This window comes from Cydia amplana, chromosome 19, assembly GCF_948474715.1.
Source record: "Cydia amplana chromosome 19, ilCydAmpl1.1, whole genome shotgun sequence".
NCBI lineage: Eukaryota > Metazoa > Arthropoda > Insecta > Lepidoptera > Tortricidae > Cydia > Cydia amplana.
In genome coordinates, this window is record NC_086087.1 from 2,061,552 (window position 1) to 2,081,362 (window position 19,811).

The 19,811-nt window shown below is 41.5% G+C and overlaps 2 protein-coding genes across 2 annotated transcripts; both read left to right on the forward strand.

Moving 5' to 3' along the window:
• The first annotated feature begins 2,037 nt into the window (after positions 1 to 2,037).
• Positions 2,038 to 9,075, forward strand: LOC134657095 (transmembrane protease serine 11E-like). The gene is made up of 8 exons (XM_063512647.1): positions 2,038 to 2,268; positions 2,651 to 2,690; positions 3,519 to 3,693; positions 4,464 to 4,633; positions 5,591 to 5,692; positions 6,369 to 6,514; positions 7,464 to 7,572; positions 8,492 to 9,075. The coding sequence occupies exons 1-8, from the start codon at positions 2,038 to 2,040 to the stop codon at positions 9,073 to 9,075; spliced, it is 1,557 nt and encodes a 518-aa protein (XP_063368717.1).
• A 1,012-nt stretch (positions 9,076 to 10,087) lies between these two features.
• On the forward strand, positions 10,088 to 18,042 carry LOC134657096 (retinitis pigmentosa 1-like 1 protein). The gene is made up of 9 exons (XM_063512648.1): positions 10,088 to 10,135; positions 10,667 to 10,706; positions 10,739 to 10,804; positions 11,451 to 11,607; positions 13,799 to 13,968; positions 14,892 to 14,993; positions 15,615 to 15,760; positions 16,256 to 16,364; positions 16,769 to 18,042. Exons 1-9 carry the CDS (start codon positions 10,088 to 10,090, stop codon positions 18,040 to 18,042), a joined length of 2,112 nt encoding a protein of 703 aa, XP_063368718.1.
• The last annotated feature ends 1,769 nt before the right edge of the window (positions 18,043 to 19,811 follow it).

Consider the following 19,811-nt stretch of genomic DNA (forward strand, 5'->3'; position numbering starts at 1 on the left):
AGCGAAACTCGCTAGATGGCATTTGACATTACATGTAACAGTTTTTCATGTAATGTCATTGAGTTTTTCTTTATTGATTTAAATGCCATCTAAATGAGTGGCCATCATCTATCTATCGTCTTACACTATCTCGAGTGTGCACTTTTTGTGCACCTCAAAAAGTGCACAGCGCCGCTAAAGCAGTCTTCACTTCAATAAATAGGCGAAAGTAACTCTGTCTGTCTCTGTTACCTTTTCAAGCTTTTTAAACTGCTGAACCGACTTAGATGAAAATTGGTATGGAGATATTTTGAGGCCCAGAAAAGGGCAAAGGATAGTTTTTATCAAAAGGAGTGTACAGGTTTTTAAACAACAACAACACCTCTGCAGTTCCATTGGCTATCAAGCGTGCTGTATGCTTGTTTGCCGCCGACCTGATATAAATAAAAATCATTAGTTTTAAATAAATACATGTCTTAAGTGACTGGCCCATAACCTGTTGTTTTTTTCATAGTCTTTATCAAACTCTACTATTATTTATGTAAAAAGAATACATACATCGGTAATTTGTACATATGCGTCAGTATATAATTGTAGGTAATAGGTGATTATGAGAATTAGAAAATAAATTTGAAGTTTGTAAACACGCAGGCCAAGTCAAAGGTGTCTTGACACAAATGACAACAACACGTAGAATTGGACATTAGTAGATACGACTACTACGACTAGTAGTCGCATTACGATTAATTAAGTATGTCATAGGCATTTATAGATATAACAGAACAGACATATGTGATTTTATACAAACATCGAAATTACTTTAGAAGACAAAAAATGTTGAGGTCGGTTAAAAAACTAGAGTAAGTACATGTAAAATATAAATCTTGATTTCCCACTTGTAGGCAGATAAGAATAAGGGGCACACTGAATATCAGTCCGCCGGACCACATCAGCCTGTCAGTTAGAACAAAAAGTTGACAGTTCCGAACAACTGACAGGCTGATAGCGTCCGGCGGACTGGTAATCAGTGGGCCCTTTTAGACTTGTTTACTTGGCGAGCGCACTACCGTGCGTCAGAATTATCCGCGGCTTCTTACTTTATCATTTAATCCATGATTATATTGATTACTTATGTACGTCACGAATGATTATTTCCAAATTAATTAATCCAATGTAATTAATTAATTGACAAGATGAATTCGTGGGGAGTGATAGTGTTTTTGGTGGCTATTGCCGGAATACAGGTATTATTAAGTTAAATATTAGAAAACAATTAAATTATTTATAATTTATTCCTATTATTTCTCAAGTTTTGGTAATTATCGCCAGGTTTTATATTTTTTTTTTTCTATTTTTCTGCTATCCAAATGTGAGTAGTTTTTCCACAATAGGCTATTCCACATTTATTTCACATACATTTATAGGTAAATGGTCATATATATAGCATTGATAGCCAACTAGTATTTTTATTTCATGAAAATAAGATTGCTGTACGCAAACAAAAGTAAATGGTTCAAAATCTTTCAAATATGATCAAAATTTAAACGATGCTCGCGCCAAAATGGCAGCCGCCATTCGTGTGACTTTGTGGCGTAATTAATTTAGACTGACGGGCATGAGCTCTGGAATAACCACTAGTTCTTAATAGATCGAATTATCAGTCACCCTGTACTTAGTTGTGTATGTACCAAGGGCTAAATCCAAATTATTTTCTCAAGAAGTTACTTCCCAGTGTTCAACATGCTAATGCCCAATAGTTGGCCCAATAACGGCAAAAAAATCACGTTTGTTGTATAGGAGCCCTACTTAAATATTTATAAGTATTTGTTGTTATAGCGCCAACAGAAATACATCATCTGTGAAAATTTGAACTGTCAAGCTATCTCGGTTCATGAGTTACAGCATGGTGACAGACAGACAAACGGACGGACAGCGGAGTTTTAGTAATGAAATGAAATGAAATGAAAGCATTTATTTCGGATACAAATACATCCATATTATGTTAGTAAAATTAAGGTAGGTGTGTTAGTAAAAAGTATAATTATAATTACAATTAACATGCAAGGACATCCAGTGAGCGAGGATAGGGCTGTCCATCCTCTCGGCTATCACCTTCAGGAGAGTGTTGGCGCTGCCCCGCACGCGCTCGCCCAGGGACGCCACCCGCTTGCGCAGCACGGCTTGGAAACCATCGGTTCTCCACGCGGCGAACATTCCTCACGCGCTGCAGCGCCAGGGCAGCCCCAACAACCCCCTGAAGGCGTTATTGTATTGGACGCGCAAAGCACTGTAGGCTTTTTTGGTGTAGTGACTCCACAGGTTGCACGTGTATAAGGTTTGACAATACGTTTTGAACAAGGTTATTTTTACCTCTGTCGAACAACGCGCAAACGCGCAAATAGGGTAATAGGGTCCCGTTTCTACTTTTTACCTTTTGGGTACGGAACCCTAAAAACTGGGACAGTGACGAACATTCGGACGTCTACCTAAAATATTAGTGGTGGATTTACATATTTAATATTATTTATTTCTAGTTATAAGTAGTCTAAAATCTACCCCGTCACCGATTTCAGCCGGATTGTCGTCATCGATAAGCTGGATTACATATGAATAATATCAGTATGTTATCTTGTTAATTAAAAAATAATACTGATAAGATTTGACGTTTTAGGTATTCGCCGAGGACCTCGCGTTCCCTGAGAATGCAAGAAGTAAGTAACTTTAATGTCCCCAGTTAAGGGGCCCACTGATTATGAGTCCGCTGGACGACATCAACCTGTCAGTTAGAAAAAAAAGTTGACAGTTCCGAACAAGTGACAGGCTGATATCGTCCCGCGGACTAATAATCAGTGGGCCCCTGGTGGGCCCCTTTAGCAACGTGCAAGTTGCATAACCTTCACGAAAATACAGGAACGTTCTCGGAAGTTTCTGGAAACATACGAGAATTCAGAAATATTCTTATGGGAATTTAAGAAAAAAGTATTATTAATAAAATTATATAGGTACCAATCACATATTAATTAGACTCTTGAAATGTTTTCATTGTTTGCAAAATTTTATCTTCGGAGAACTTTTCCTATAGAAATTGTGTAACTTAGGGACGCCTGCAACTCAAGAGATGTTACTGTCATGTTAGAGTCTGTTCGGAATGAGAAGAGTCGTGGAATGTATTGGGCCGCATACATTCCTCGAATCTTCTCTTTCCGCACAGACTACAAACATGCGCGTTGCCGACACCTATAATTATAACCTAACTAACAAAATCAAAACCATCATTTTATAACATTTTTTATAATCGGAATCGGCCTCCATTTTGTAAAGATATCACATAACCTAATGGCGTTATTCATAAATGCATTACTATGAATGAATGAATTAGCTATGATCCATTTTTCTTTATCTGTCATTTTGATGTATTTGTAAGAAAGGGGTAAAACATAATTTATCTAAATCAGGCCCATAAAGTTTTATGAATAAGGGGTACCTATAAGTGTTTTTTTAAACCAAAGAAAAGTACAGTCGGCAATAAAATCTTGTAATTACTATTCTAGGCCTCCCCGGTGCCCGTATCGTGTCCGGCTGGGAGGCCGCAGAGGGCCAGGTCCCATATCAGTTGTCCCTGCGGATGGTGAACCCGACGGGAGCTGTGTCTTCATGCGGGGGCTCAATCATCCACGCTGCATGGGGCCTAACTGCCGCTCACTGCACTGCTACGTACGTAGTACCTAAGTGTAAGGCCTGAGTGGACGCTCATGTTGGGCGTGCAGCGGGGCGGGGCGTGCGGCGTGCATGTTAAACAAATGCAAGCGTATAGGAGCGGCCTTAGAGCACGCTACTCAAATTACTTGTGAGCGCGACGCCACGCTGCACGCCCCGCCGAACGCTCCGCTTCGAGCGTCCACTCAGGCCTTAGTGTAAGACAAATATATTACGTACAGTCACGCTCCATGATTGTTACTTAGGGTTCTAGCTTAATATGACATTCTGTAGCGTAAGTATGGAACAACCAATTTAGCTAGGACCCTAAATGGCTAACAATCCCGTATGGTGACTGTACATAGTTCTTACTTTAATCCTAACTCAATCATCTGAGGCAGAAACGTCGGTAAATAAAGGTAATTGAATAAATTTCACGTTAGACCCGTCTATAAATGTGAGTTAATATGCATCTGAGGCAGAACCTAAAAAGACAGTGTTTGAATTACCTAACTCCGAAATATCTCCTATATAGAAAAAGGTGACAAAAACCTTTCAATCGAAGTACACAGATGTCGCTGGTGACGTGACACGATTACAATGTTACTTCAATTTGCTTCAATGTTACAATTCGCTGTGAATGACGGGTGGTCAATTGGTCAGCTGGCGGAAGGTAGTGTGTTGGGCCGGCAATCCTAAATGTCACGTTCGTTGGCACAGTTCCTTTTTTCATTGTGATGACTGTTACAAATAGAAGTCATCACACACACTTCCCATATCTGTTCCAGCCGCGTCACCATGGTGGTCCGCGCTGGTGCAGTCAGCCTGTGGCGTCCCGAGCTCATCTTCGAGACCTTCGAGTACTTCAACCATCCCCTGTACATCGATGCCCTGCAGGCCATCGTGCAGCCTCATGATATAGCTATTCTGAAGTTCCAACGTACCATCACCTTCTCTCGTAAGCCTCTTCAATCATCGTACAGTCGCCATCAGATATATCGGAGCGGCCTAGGTGCCCAATATCTGAACACGCACTCTAGCGCCTTGACAATAGAGGCGTGTTCAGATATTTGTGAGCACCTTGGCCGCTCCGATATATCTGATGGCGGCTGTATCTCTGGTAAGCAACATCGAGTACCACCCGCTGTAGGTACATCGACGCCCTTCAATCCTTGGAGGATACAACTAAACGGAGTAGCCATTAACAGGCTTTCCCCTCTGTCGAAAATAGGCGGCCAACGGTCATACACAATGTATGGACTGACGTTTATCTGACATGGCTATTTTTACATTACGCATACATTTGACGTTCCCCTCCCCCGCAAAAATCGGCAGACTGTTTTGTACAGAAAATTACAGACATGGCGTCTCCGTTTGATTATATCCTCCAAGCTTCAATCTATCGTACAGCCTCATGACATCGATATTGAAGTTCCACTGGTACCATCACCTTCTCTGGTAAGCGACCGTTTCAACAACTCGCTGTACTTGTATAGACCAGCTTCCAGTGTACCATCGCCGATCTTTGTTAATGTCTGTGATCGATGCGGCAAGAAATGCCGATCGGTTATTGGATTATACAGCCGTCGCAAGATACCTTCTTAAACGCTGCAACTGTCATCTGCATAAATACCTTAGCCAATGATGATATTATGTAGTTTGGCAGACAATATGTTGTTTTAATGCAATCACTACATAGTATAAAACAAAGTCGCTTCCCGCTGTCTGTCCCTATGTATGCTTAGATCTTTAAAATTACGCAACGGATTTTGATGCGGCTTTTTTTATTTATAGATAGAGTGATTCAACGGTACCTGTGAACCTTCCTCGGTTTATGTATAATTTGTTAACCCGTGCGAAGCCGGGGCGGGTAGTATTATTAGGTATATTCTCATGATGTGTTGCTTTTTCACAGACCGTGTGCAGCCCATCCGTGTGCAGAACTCCCTCGATATGAACCGCAACTACGATGGTGCAAAGCTGGTAGCTTCTGGCTGGGGACGTACTTGGACCGACGGTGAGGACCACCCCACACTAGCGTCTCCTGCGCGTCAGTCAACTCTATGGCTGCTGCTTGACGCAATGTTGACGCAACTGCGCAGTGACGCCATAGAACTGACTAGAAGCTGACACTCAAAAACGCTAGTGTGGGGCTGTGGGGTGGCTAATATAATATAAGACACACTGTGCCCTGTATGGTTGACCTTCATCAGGCCTTTAACATTTTGACAGATGATTTATCCAGCGTCTGTAAGCGAGGAACAACATCTCTCGTGGCTGTGTAAGCCAACGCGGGACCGGCATTTGCGACCGCATTTGTGGCAGCTGAAGTAGTAGCCATGTCGGCAGTACCTCGGTGGATTGTGCCTCTTTGCGCGTTTTCGGGCAAGGTCTTGGAACCATGCGTTGTGAATTTCGCGACCTTTCGCGATGGCACCCAACCATCGCGATCGGACGCGAGCTCCTCCCAAGGTCCCTATCGATGTTTAAAGCGACCACGTGATTTATCCGTCACTTTTTAACACCGCGCGATTGAAAGTGACGGGCAGTGTCTTTATCAGGCGTCGACAACATTTTTTCAGTGCTTTAGACTCAAATAAGAAAATGTGATATAAACGAACCCGAGAGAACCCTTTTACTGTACTGTCCACAGAAACGACCTTTTTCTAAAATGTGTGTTGACCTATCCGCAGGAGCTTCTCCCGAGAACCTGCAGTGGGTGTACCTGACTGGGGACGCCAACGAGCGCTGCCGGTCTGCCTACGGCGGCAGCTCGATCATCATCGACTCCACCATCTGCGCCAGCGCCTACAATGTCACCAGCCAGTCCACTTGTCAGGTAAACAATGCTTGACCTAAAAAGAAAATATTAAGATATACTTTACTAGTATATGTGTGTGTTTATAGTGTTAGTAGTGTATTTATAGTTAAGGTTATTTCTAGTATATTTCTTAGTTTTAAGTATTTTTGATGATTGTGTCTATTTATTGTGTGTACCTACTTTAAAATGTGTTGCATATATTCGCAAATTAAATAATAAATTACATCATGAAAAAAAAAAAGGTAATAGGTATTATCTTAGAGAACTTCCTCCTTTTTGGAAGTCAGATGTAAAGTGCATAAAGGATTTTTGTACTAAATATTGTTTAAAAAACATAAACAAGTTACTATAAAAAAATGACCCACACACATATATTGCTGAATGTACTTCTCATAGGTATGCATGTATATTTATTTTTTTAAGATTTGAAGCAAAGAAATATACACCGTGAAGCTAAATAAAACTTTACTAGATGTTGATTATTTAATTTATTTAACACATTAAATAACTATTTTAAAAAACTGGCTCCAGCTCAGTGCCTTGGGGCAGGGTGCCAAGAAGGCTGGTGGCATTGCCGCGCTATGCCAATGCGTTGCGCGAGGTAAGAGCCAGCCCTCTTGTCACCCGTCGCCTCCACGAGGCGCTTCGCCAGCTCAGAAAATATACCGTGGGCGCCAGGTCCCCACAGTCCAAAGGTTTCCACCCCAAACGGCTGAACGTTACTTGACTTGATGACTAACAATTATGCAACAGTACGGTTACCATCAGTTTGTCACTGACATAAACGCCGTCGAGAAATTTACTTTCTATACATCTCGCTCGCACTCGCATATTAGTGCAAACGGGATGTATAGAAAGTAAATTACGTTCTCGACGGCGTTTATGTCAGTGACAAACTGATGGTAACCGTACAGGAAGATGCAGTATAAGTCTGTATCGATATATGAATTGTACTTATTAACGACAGGGTGACAGCGGTGGCCCTCTCGCCGAGTTGGAAGAAGACGGCAAATACACGCTGGTCGGCGTCACCTCCTTCGTGTCAAGTCAAGGCTGCCACGCTGACATGCCTGCCGGTAAATACTTCTTTTACCACATTTACATTCAGCCGGCCGCTGCCGGCAATAAGCCCCCATTCGCACGGGAGCTTTTTCAACGCGCGTTAAAAAAGCGTTTGAATGACACAAATGGATAACCATGTATGTATTCACACGACAGCGGTGGCGCTTTTTATCAAGCGTTGTTGGATTTTCGACTTTAAGCCTTGGTCGTTAAATCAAATTTTAGAGTGCAGACGGATTCAAGCGCTTTTTTAACGCGCGTTGAAAAAGCTCTCGTGCGAATGGGGGCTAATACCCTAAACATTGCTGCAGCACGAACGCATTCGAGTGTGTAATTGGGATTGCATATGTACCTACTGCCCTACCACTCACTTCGCTTTCGAGTTTCGGCAACAGCAGACGTCTAGTGTAAGGCCTGAGTAGACGCTCGGAGCGGAGTGTTCGGCGGGGCGTGCAGCGTGGCGTCGGCCTCACAAGTGATTTGAGCAGCGTGCACTAAGGTCGCTCCTATACGTTTGCATTTGTTTGACATGCACGCCGCACGCCCCGCCCCGCTGCACGCCCAACATGAGCGTCCACTCAGGCCTTACACTTTCTCTTTCGAGCACTCTGCGAGTACTGAGCGACTCGGCTGAATGTAAATCTGGCATTTGTAATAAATTATGAGTAAAAGAAATCTAGGTGACATAGAACATAGAAGCTGGCACGTGGACATTACATGCCCCACTATGCCCCATTGTTACTACTTTTTTTCTGAAAACAAATGATCACAGTATTTAATTATCAGTTTTTAAAGGTAAAAAGCACGTATTACCTATATACTACTTTTTTAAATCATTCTCATTCAGTTCGGCTTAACTTGTTGAAAGGGACTATTACATTTCTTTCTAACATTTCTATTGTGATTCCAAAATTTAAATACCATTTTTTTCAGGTTTCATTCGTCCCGGACACTACCACGATTGGATTACCGACGTGACCGGTATCAACTTCGACTGGGTCCCAGAACCGCCCACCGACTCCAGCGAGTCCAAATCTAGCGAGTCCAGCTCCAGCGAGTCTAAGTCCATCGAATCTAGCGAAGAAAAATCTGAATCGAAGGAGTCTTCTGAATCTAAGGAGACCTCTGAGAGCAAATCCAAGGAGACATCTGAGTCAGAATCTAAGGAAACCAACGAGACCGAATCTAAGGAAACTACTGAAACCGAATCCAAGGAGACCCAAGAAACCGTAGAAACTGAATCTAAGGAAACTACAGAGACCGAATCCAAGGAGACCCAAGAAACCGTAGAAACTGAATCTAAGGAGACCTCTGAGCCCGTTTCCCAGGAAACAGTAGAAACGGAATCTAAGGAAACAGTTGAGGCCGAATCTAATGAAACCGTTGAGGCCGAATCTAAGGAGACAACTGAGGCCGAATCTGAGGAAGCAACTGAAGAGACTAGCGAGGAAGAACAGTCTCGCCTTTTCTGGTCAGTCTTCCGCGGTGCCTCGTTAAGTGCCTTTGGCAAATATTAAATTAAAGAAGAATAGTAGAATTTAATAAAATAAAAGTTATTTTGAAATAAATCTTGTGTATTTTAGTTATATTCCCTGGAAATCATATAGGTATAAAGAGTGTCGTATGACTGTAGGTAGGTGACTACCTGCAATAATATGTTAAAGTGTCATTCAATAGAACTTGCTATGTAAACAAAAGTTAAATTGACATTTAGTGTCAATTTTAGTATGGCGGTTTGTTTACATTGTTAGCAAGTTCTATTGAATGACATTTTACACAACCATCAAGGCCGCAAAAATATCAGAGGTGATCTTATTTGTAGAGCCACAAGAGCGTGTGTCATGTAGATTTTAATTTCAACTCGATACCGACGCGTTCCCGAGATAAAGGTGTTGACAGACAGACGGACGGTCAGACGGACAACAAAGTAATCCTATAAGGGTTCCGTTTTTTCCTTTTGCGGTACGGAACCCTAAAGAGTGGCAGATAATTTCGAAAAGTTAATCATTAGGGTTGAAATTGTTTATACCAATTCCGTTAACAACACTCCGCTGCACCGAAAATGCTATAAAATTTACGATGTCTGATGGTTATTATATTACATACATGGTTATTATGTACATTTATTCTGAGGTTGTGCAAGAAAGAGGATTTGTATTGTATTGTATTGTATATTTAAAAAAAGCCAAAATGTACTTTTTATTTAATCATTCATTAACCGGCGATAAGCTAATAGTTATTGATAGGAATTAGGAAGCATTCGAATGGATTGTAAGGATAAAAGATAATAAAAAAACCCAAAACTTATTTAAATATGGACTAACAAGAACTGATCGTTGTTAGATCTTAATATTATTGAAATAAGGCTCACCAATTATCAATATTATCATATTAATAGAACGTATTTTTGGATGTAAAATTAGTCGTATACTTATACTAATTTATCTTTTAAGCTATGATAAGTGACAAAGAGTATTATTTGATAGGGAAGTACTAAGTAAATAGGTAAGTATTATCGCAATCGACAAAATGAAGTCTTGGGAAGCGATTGTGTTCCTCTTTGTTGCCACAGGACAGGTGAGTGGGGGTCGTCCATTAATTACGATTACAAGTTACCACGTGTGTATTTGACACCAAAATAAATCATTTATTAATAACAAACAAAATTAATTACGTGAGGTGTTCAGCACGGTTATGATGGTCGTTCTTGTTTACGTGAGAGCGTGATAAAACGGTATCTGTCACTTTCTATCCCGCGGTGTTAAAGTGACAGTTATTTTATCACGTGGATAAAGCCATCCTTTACGCCTGCAGGGGTTCAAGCCGCATATTTATTGCGATTCAGCGGAATGCTGCCAGCATTCTCGGCACTATGCCACAAAACTGGCCACAAAGATCAACTTTAGAGTTTTTTTTTAATATTTACGCTAACAACGATAATTAGATATAGATGGTCAAACCAATTTGTCAGTAAATAGGAACAAAAAAAACTATACTCATCCTTTTCTTTCGAGTGCTAGTACTAGTGTAAAACAAAGATAGTATGACTCTCTCTGTCTATGTTTGAAATAAGACAGTCCTTTGACACACTATATTGCTGTTTTGTAGGTATTCGCCGACCTGCCTGCGTTCCCTGAAAATGCACGTCGTAAGTACCTACACACATCATCCGGTCTGCAGGCCGGTTTCGGCCTCAGCGACTGAGATTGTACAGGCTAGTGAGAGAGACGATCGTGAGTTCTCATGTTGCTGACGTAGCCTATTTTTGCAGTATGGCCAGTATTTTCTTTTTTTTTATTAGCCCGTTTATCATATTAGCAAGGGGAGAGGCCTTTGCCACTGGTGGGCAAAGGCCTCTCCCCTTGATTTCCTCAACTTCCGTTGTAGTGCTTATTCCGGCCAGTTACTGATGAAGGCGTCTTAAGTCGTCCCGCCATCCCCGTCTGGGCCTGCCACGTCCGCGCTTATTATTTAATATACTTATACGCGCTTATCTTTTTATTAATTATGAGCCTAGAGTGTCCCACTGCTGGGCAAAGGCCTCCCTTTCTACGTATCCCGGTCTTGACCCGTCTCCCACCAGTTCCTGTCAAAGGCGTCGAGGTCATCCCGCCAAAGCCGTCGAGGTTTGCCGCGACCTCGAGTTCGATTTTGTGGGGCCCAAATGGTGGTTGATTTAGCCCACAAGTCATCTGGCATACGGCAAACGTGTCCTGCCCAGTCCCGCTTCAGCTTGGCGGCTGTTTCAGCCACGTCAGCTATTTGGGTTCTGGAGCGTAGTATTGTGTTTCTGATGCGATCGGTCAACTTCACGCCGAGAATACTACGCTCCATGGCGCGTTGACAAACCTTGAGGGTGGCTTATACTTTAAAATTAAATATTTTCCAGAACCCGGTGCCCGTATCGTGTCCGGCTGGGAGGCCCGGGAAGGCCAGATCCCGTGGCAACTGTCCCTGCGGATGGTGAACCCCACCGGCACCGTGAGCGCCTGCGGGGGCTCCGTCATACACCCAGAGTGGGGCTTCACCGCTGCGCATTGCACCGCTAAGTAATAATCATCATAACCAGGCTATTTACGTTCCGCCGCAGGGCTATTAACCGCGACAATCGAAGTTCGCAAATTGCCGGCATCTTTCTGTGTTACTCGAATTGCGCCTTCATTGGAGTAAAAGAGAAAGATCCTAGAAATTGGTGAATTTCGGTTTTCGCGGCAGGCCCCCAGGTCTCATTTCTCAACTAGTATCAATTGTATCATACAAGAATTACATAGGTATATATTTTTGTCTCGTCTGCATAAAGTATGTGGGTGTGACGGAATGGTAATAGGGTAACGAAGGGTCGCAGGCTAAGTAGATATAGACGAGTACCTACGTGTAAATATGTGTAAGCCATATGAAATTTCTCTACATATCATCTTCACTCATCGCACCGGATACGTGTACATAGTATTTAATTCCGGACCTAATTTGAAGTAAGTCATGTCAACATTTAATAAATAATAATAAATAAATAAATATTATAGAACATTCTTACACAGATTGACTAAGTCCGATAGTAAGCTCAAGAAGGCTTTGTGTTGTGGGTACTCAGACAACGATATATATGTAAGAGAATGGCTAAATTGTGCCATCTATCGCCTTCAAAAGGCGTTTCATCACGCAGCCTTTGACAAATAGAGCAAACTAGGGTGTTATGTACACCCGAGTGGGGTTCAACGCAGTTCTGCCAAGGCGTCATAGAGTGCGCTGTCAAAACAATTGAAGTCCAGATAGGGCTTGCAAATATTCGAAACTTTCAGATATTCGAATATTCGACTTTTTCTGACGACGTATTCGAATATTCGAATAATTATTCGAATATTATAAAAAATAAGAAAAGGAACGAGAAATCGGTTTATTATCGTTATATTCAAAAACTTTTTTCACATATTGCTAAAACTAAGGATATTTGGCAGAAATCCACTTAATTGACTAGATTTTATCATCCTACTATTTATAAGATGCCCACATTTATAAAAACAAGTAAAACGCCAAAATTAGACGTATTTAATATTTCTAGATAAAACTTATTATAAATGCGTCGTTGCGTGAAATAATATAACTTTAACCATCCAAACACCTAGGTATGTAAGATATTTTTTTTTAGTAGGTAATTATTTTCCGATTTAAATTAACTTGTAATCACTCAGAAGCCTGTAAAAAGGCCTTTAATTTCATTGTATTTTGAATTTTTATTGACTTTATTTGTTTTGGCAAGTTATTCCTAATGGTCGGCTAATTATATAATATTGGAATATTTAAGGGAAAAAGTTAGTTGAGTACTGAGTGGATTATTCGTCAGCTAAAGGTGCATGGTTAGATTACCAAGTTGGGCAGGTTTGGTATGATTAAATTTGAGAATTGCGATAAGTGACAAGGTTTAGACTTCAAAAATTCGCTTAACGTACGCTTGTACTGAATAAACAGAATGACCCTTTAACTTAAAACTTACGCACCGTAAAAATAACATACTTTTTGATTTCGTTTTCTTTTATATTGAGTTAGGTTTCACTGTATTCACGAAGTCTATCGAGAGGAATACAGTAAAAATATTATTTCCTTCGTGTTTGGGTACCTACCGTTCCTCATTCACTGTAAATACCCGTGAAACACACAGAAACTGTAACTACAGCGGATGACATAGATTTTTTTATAGTAATAAAAAATATTCGAATATTCGAAACCTGAGCGGCCGAATATTCGAATATCAAAACAGGTCGAATATTCGACAAATTCGAATATTCGAATATTCGAATTGCAAGCCCTAAGTCCAGAACAATTGAAGAGACAAATCAATCTTCAGATGAGAACGAACGGGAGAAGATGACGTCTGTGGCGGTTCCTGGGTCTAATCCACTGGTTTTGTTTGGTTAAGATGTGTACCGTGTGGTATGATTTGTAATCAGTCTTGTCTTGTCCAGTAAAGACTGCGAGTTGAATATCGTATTTCATTGAAAGCCCTCGTCATCCACGATTGAAGGTTCTGATGTGCATCCGATAGTATGATACGCACACAATTCCCGACATATATAATATATAATTACTTAAATACATAGAAAACAACCATGGCTGAGGTCAGGAACAAATATCTGTGTCATCACACAAATAAATCCAGGACCATCGGCTTCACAGGCAGGGTCACTACCCAGTACCCACTAGGCCAGACCTTGAGAAAAATCTTATTCTTTTATTCTTCCACAGCCGCGTAACCATGGTTATAAGAGCTGGAGCAGTCAGTCTATGGCGTCCTGAACTCATCTTCGAGACCTACGAGTACTACAACCACCCCCTGTACATTGAGGCCTTGCAAGGCACCGTGCAACCACATGATATAGCCTTATTGAAGTTCCAACGTAGTATCACTTTCTCTGGTAAGTATCGTGCCATATTTGTGTAATTTAAACACTTAGGCCCCATTTACACGAGAGCTTTTTCAACGCGCGTTAAAAAAGCGTTTGAATGACACAATAGTAGTTTATGCAACAGTGATATAATAAGGGTTCTTAAAATTCAAGGGTCGAAGTTACAAAACGAGACGTAGTCGAGTTTTGTAAAAAAAGACCCGAGAATTTTAAGAACCAATTATGAGCTGTTGCATACATTACTTTTTCTATGACAGCTGCAGCAAAAAAAAAAAAAAAAAAAGAGTTATTATTAAAAAAAAAGAGTTATTATTAAAAAAAAAGAGTTATTATTTAAAAAAAATTGAGTTATTATTTAAAAAAAAAAGAGTTATTATTGTAAATGAAAACATACCTCTTTCAATCAAGATGATCGGAACTTGTATCTTTAAAAAAAATAAAGCAGTTGTATTACACTCATAAGATGACTGCTAGCAGTCATCTTATGAGCCTATAGACAAAGCATTCAAATGACATTGCTTTAGATATCACTGTCAGTCATTTAATTGACACATTTAAGTGCTGGAGTAGAAAAATGGATATATGTGTATTTATTCACACGATGGCGGTGGCGCTTTTTATCAAGCGTTGTTTATTTTGTTGGATTTTCGACTTTAAGCGTTGGTTGTTAAACCGAATTTAGCGTGTAGACGGATTCAAGCGCTTTTTTAACGCGCGTTGAAAAAGCTCTCGTGTAGGTAAATGGGGCCTTAGAAGAGACGTACAAATAATACGACAACCCGTTTTATATTGACGCCTTGCAAGGCACTGTGCATGCATACATAGCCAGCCACCAATGATATATGTGTAGGTATAGCTACTAATTTTTATCAAAATCAGACAAAAAAAATAAAAAATTACCCTTATCAATCAATCAAATTATCGTTTTCCAGATCGCGTGCAACCCATCCGAGTGCAGCGCTCAGCGGAGAAGGACCGGAATTATGACGGAGTCAGGCTCCAAGCGTCCGGCTGGGGCCGCACGTGGACTGACGGTAATCCACCTCCCTTCTCCTTAAGTGCCTGAGTGGACGCTCGAGTTGGGCGTGCAGCGGGGCGGGGCGTGCATGTTAAACAAATGCAAGCGTATAGGAGCGGCCTTAGTACACGCTGCTCAAATTACTTGTGAGCCCGACGCCACGCTGCACGCCCCGCCGAACGCCCCGCTTCAAACGTCCACTCAGGCCTTACTCTAAGGGTCCTACCCAATACCAGTCCGCCTGCAGTCTCTGGTGCTATGCTATTAGGCGGCCTAGGGTCAATAACATCTACACACGTAAGCGATTGTTGGCTTGCGAATTTCTCCAGAAACTTCCTACCTCGCACGACCAAACTGTGAACTGACTGTGAATAAATCGCCTGTGGTATTTGTACCTTTAGGTTTAGGTAAAGAGAGGGCAATAGAGAGTACTCTCTCCAGGCGAGTTATGCCTGGGGACCGAAGTCCACTGAGAGATAGACAGAAGGAGTATATATAGTAAGTGACATTTGAAACTCCGTAAGTGCGATGTAGGTTTCTACCTCACTAACGCCATCTGTTAGAATCATGTGGCAAGTCGTCGACAGTGACAGCTGGAGGAGACGCCACATACCTAATCCTTTATTTCCTCTGGCAGGAGCTTCTCCAGAGAACCTGCAGTGGGTCTACCTGCGTGGAGACACAAACGAGCGTTGTCGGGACGCCTATGTCGGCTTCAACATAGTCGTGGATTCCACGATTTGCGCCAGCGGTTACAACCTCACCAGCCAATCTACTTGCTCGGTAAGACTATGATGGATAGTTATTTGTATTTGACCCCTACACAACTTTTTAAAATGGTTTTTTTATTATTATAAATGGGCCTACTCATGGCCACAGACTAGCGAGGCGAAGACGTGGCCTCCGATGGAGCGAGCCTGCGCAGAAGGTGCCTGTTATTCACCCTTGATTTGAAGGTTGCCGGGTTATATAAGCTCGGAAATATAGATGCAGGCAAGGAATTCCATTCCTTGGCAGTAGTGCGCATAAGAAAAGAGGAAGCAAAGCGCTTCTTGCGAATTGGTGGAATATCTACCAAGTAAGGATGGTGTCAGTTGTGTGATAGTATTTTCTTGCCATTGCTACAAAAATGTGTCCACAGGGGCCCAATTAAAAACTAACTTATCCTCTTGATATTACATACAGATCCATAGGAAAAAGCCTTAAGTAGAATTTATTCTATACTATAATTATATTATCATTATATTTAGAGATAAATGCGGTGTGTCTCATCCTCAGGGTGATAGCGGAGGTCCTCTCGTGGAGTTGGAAGAAGACGGCAAATATACGCTGGTCGGGGTCACCTCCTTCGTGTCCGTTGACGGTTGTCATGTCGACGCGCCCGCTGGTACAAAACTTGAATATAAAATTAGGGCTCATTTAGACGGCGCGCGAACTCGTATACGATTTTATTTACATTGCGGACCATTGAGGTTACATCAGTTCAGCCGACCGATCAAATGACGCAATGTAATGAAACTCGCATGCGAGTTCTCTCACCGTCTAAATGAGCCCTTAAACTAGTGCATTTAAGCTGTAGAAGTCTCAAATCTTCTAAAACTTGCGCTGTCATGAAAAAATAAAATATAGCTGGTCAACCAAATCTTGTCAGTAAATAGGAACCAAAAAAACTATACTCATCCTTTTCTTTTGGGCGGTAGTACTAGTGTAAGACAAAGATAGTATAAATCTCTCTATGTTTGAAATGGAACAGTCCTTTGACACACTATACGTAACATTCCTATTCTACAGGATTCATCCGTCCCGGCCATTACCACGATTGGGTCACTCAAGTAACCGGTATCAACTTCGACAACTGGGAGCTGGAACCACCAAAAAGCTCCAGCGAGTCCGAATCCAGCGAGTCAAGCTCCAGCGAGTCTAAATCCAACGAGTCAATATCCAGCGAATCCAAATCTAGCGAGTCGAACTCCAATGAATCTATCGAGTCTAGTGAAGAAAAATCAGAATCGAAGGACTCTTCTGAATCTAAGGAAAGTAAGGAAACCTCTGAGAGCGAGTCTAAGGAGGAGTCCGAATCAGAATCTAAGGAAACCGTCGAGTCTGAATCCAGGGAAACAGCTGAAGCTGAATCCCAGGAGACCACAGAAACTGAATCAAAAGAGACCACTGAGGCTGAATCTAATGAAATCCCTGAGGCCGTATCCCAAGAAACCAATGAGACCGAATCAAATGAAACGCCTGAAGCCGAGTCCAAGGAGACCGCTGAGGCCGAATCTAATGAAACCCCTGAGTCTGAATCTAATGATGAAACCCCTGAGGTCGAATCGAATGAAACTCCTGAGGCCGAATCGAATGAATCCTCTGAGGCCGAATCTAATGAAACTGAAGTTGAATCCAATGAAATCCCTGAGGCCGTATCCCAAGAAACCAATGAGACCGAATCAAATGAAACGCCTGAAGCCGAGTCCAAGGAGACCGCTGAGGCCGAATCTAATGAAACCCCTGAGTCCGAATCTAATGAAAGCCCTGAGACCGAATCTAATGAAAGCCCTGAGCCTGAAACCGAATCGAATGAAAGCCCTGAGGCCGAATCTAATGAACGCCCTGAGGCCGAATCGAATGAAACTCCTGAAGCCGAATCTAATGAAACTCCTGAGGCCGACTCTAATGAACGCCCTGAGGCCGAATCAAATGAAACCCCTGAGGCCGAATCTAATGAAACCCCTGAGGCCGAATCGAATGAAACTCCTGAGGCCGAATCGAATGAAACTCCCGAGGCCGAATCGAATGAAACCCCTGAGGCCGAATCAAATGAAAGCCCTGAGGCTAAATCTAAAGAAACCCCTGAGGCCGAATCAAATGAAACCCTTGAGGCCGAATCAAATGAAACTCCTGAGGCCGAATCTAATGAAACACCTGAAGCCGAATCCAAGGAGTCCACTGAAGCCGAATCTATTGAAACTCCTGAGGCCGGATCAGAGGAAACAACCGAAGAGACTAGCGAAGAGGTCCAGTCTCGTCTTTTCTGGTCGGTCTTCCGCGGTGCTTTTGCAGGATTCTAAGTTAAAAATTTGGATTAAATAAAGTGAGTTATTTTGTATTAAGGTGGTTCTCCTTATCCGAATTTCATACAATTGTATTTATATATTTTCTCCTAATACGTAGATTTTCTTCACTTTAAACCTTGATGTTTAGGTAAGTATAGTTTTGTTTGTGGCGGCAAAATTAAAAATAATAACCATATATTAAATAATCTTAATGAAAATTTCATTAAAATATTTAGAAAAATTTGCTCAACGCTTGTTTGTGTTAGTGACTTTTACACTATCCATGTCCACAGGTAAGCTATACTTGGTCAACCAGATCTTGACAGTAGAAAAAGGCGGCAAATTTGAAAAATGTAGGCGCGAAGGGATATCGTCCCATAGAAAATTTTAATTTCGCGCCTTTTTTTACTGACAAGATTTGGTTGACCAGCTATAAGTTTTAATGAAGTAGTACATAATTTAGGGCATAATGGCTTGGCCGAGGCTTGGCCACACATGCTGTATGTACTCCATACGCATCACGACTTTGTGTACCTTGTTGTGTACCTATCTGATGTGTCGTAGGGCGGGTGTATATGAAACGCCTTCTTGTACATCCAGGTATACACTAAAGCTTTTTTTTCGATCGAACACTTGTAATATAAAAGGAAAAACTGCACGTGAGCCTTCGAAAATTTGAATAAACGGTAAAATACACAAGATAACCTCAAATATATTAAGTGATTATGTTTGTATCAAATCAGCCTTTTTTCCACCAACTGTAGCATTTCTCCTTCAAAGCTCGGTTTGCAGTTCCCGTACAGTCATGGTCAGACTGTACGAAAGGGGGGGCTGGGACTTAGAATTTTTTTTGACAAAGTGGTATCATTATGACACTATTTTTAAATGATTGTAATGTGTAGATCACGTCAAAATAAGCATCTTTTATTGGAAAAACTTTTCTCTAAAATAAAAAATGGCCGAGTTAGACGCGACCAAAGATTGATGTTTTTAAAGGGAGCTGGGACTTGTAAAATTGTATTATTATAAAAACGTCGGTTCTGGCGCTTCGCCGGCCGCTGCCGCGGCACGCTCGCTTCGCTCGCTCGGCTCGCGCGCTGTATGGTCGCAGTTCTACCTAACACTCCTCCTCGCTTCGCTCGTCGTCGTACCTACTCCGACCTGCCTTAAAAGCCTGGCCTGCCTTAAGCTCTATCTCCGCCATTTTCAGTTTTAGTAAAAAGTTTTCCAAGTAAAAGTTGCTTATTTCGATGTGTTCTATACATTAAAATCATTTAAAATATATGTCATAATGACACCACTCTCAATGAAAATTTTTTAAGTCCCAGCTCCCTTTAAAAATATCAATCTTTGGAGGCGTCTAACTCAGCCATTTTTTATTTTAGAGAAAAGTTTTTCCAATAAAAGATGCTTATTTTGACGTGATATACACATTACAATCATTTAAAAATAGTGTCATAATGACACCACTTTGTCAAAAAAAAATCTAAGTCCCAGCCCCCCCTTTGCTACAGTCCAACCCAAAACAAAGCCGGGAGCAGTGGCGACACCTGTCCTAACCTTTCAGTGTGCCTCCTCAATAAGATTGTCAATCCCACTTCAATCCCATTCTAAAAGCGTTTTAGTGTCCCATTAGCGTCCATAGCAAGTCGACAGCAAATAATTGTCAACTTCCATAAAAAATTTAAATTTCGCGCCTTTTTCTACTGACAAATTGGTTTGCCAGGCTACATTGCCGCCGCCGCCAACCATCCGCCAACCGTATATTCAGTGAATGGAACTAT

Bases quoted from the DNA above. Each gene is read 5' to 3' on its own strand.
- LOC134657095 (XM_063512647.1), top strand. From the start codon at position 2,038: ATGCAAGGACATCCAGTGAGCGAGGATAGGGCTGTCCATCCTCTCGGC. The intron at 2,691-3,518 runs GTAAGTAACTTT...AAAATCTTGTAA, and splicing joins GTTCCCTGAGAATGCAAGAA to TTACTATTCTAGGCCTCCCC. The intron at 5,693-6,368 runs GTGAGGACCACC...ACCTATCCGCAG, and splicing joins GGGACGTACTTGGACCGACG to GAGCTTCTCCCGAGAACCTG.
- LOC134657096 (XM_063512648.1), top strand. From the start codon at position 10,088: ATGAAGTCTTGGGAAGCGATTGTGTTCCTCTTTGTTGCCACAGGACAG. The intron at 10,136-10,666 runs GTGAGTGGGGGT...GCTGTTTTGTAG, and splicing joins TCTTTGTTGCCACAGGACAG to GTATTCGCCGACCTGCCTGC. The intron at 13,969-14,891 runs GTAAGTATCGTG...ATCGTTTTCCAG, and splicing joins ACGTAGTATCACTTTCTCTG to ATCGCGTGCAACCCATCCGA.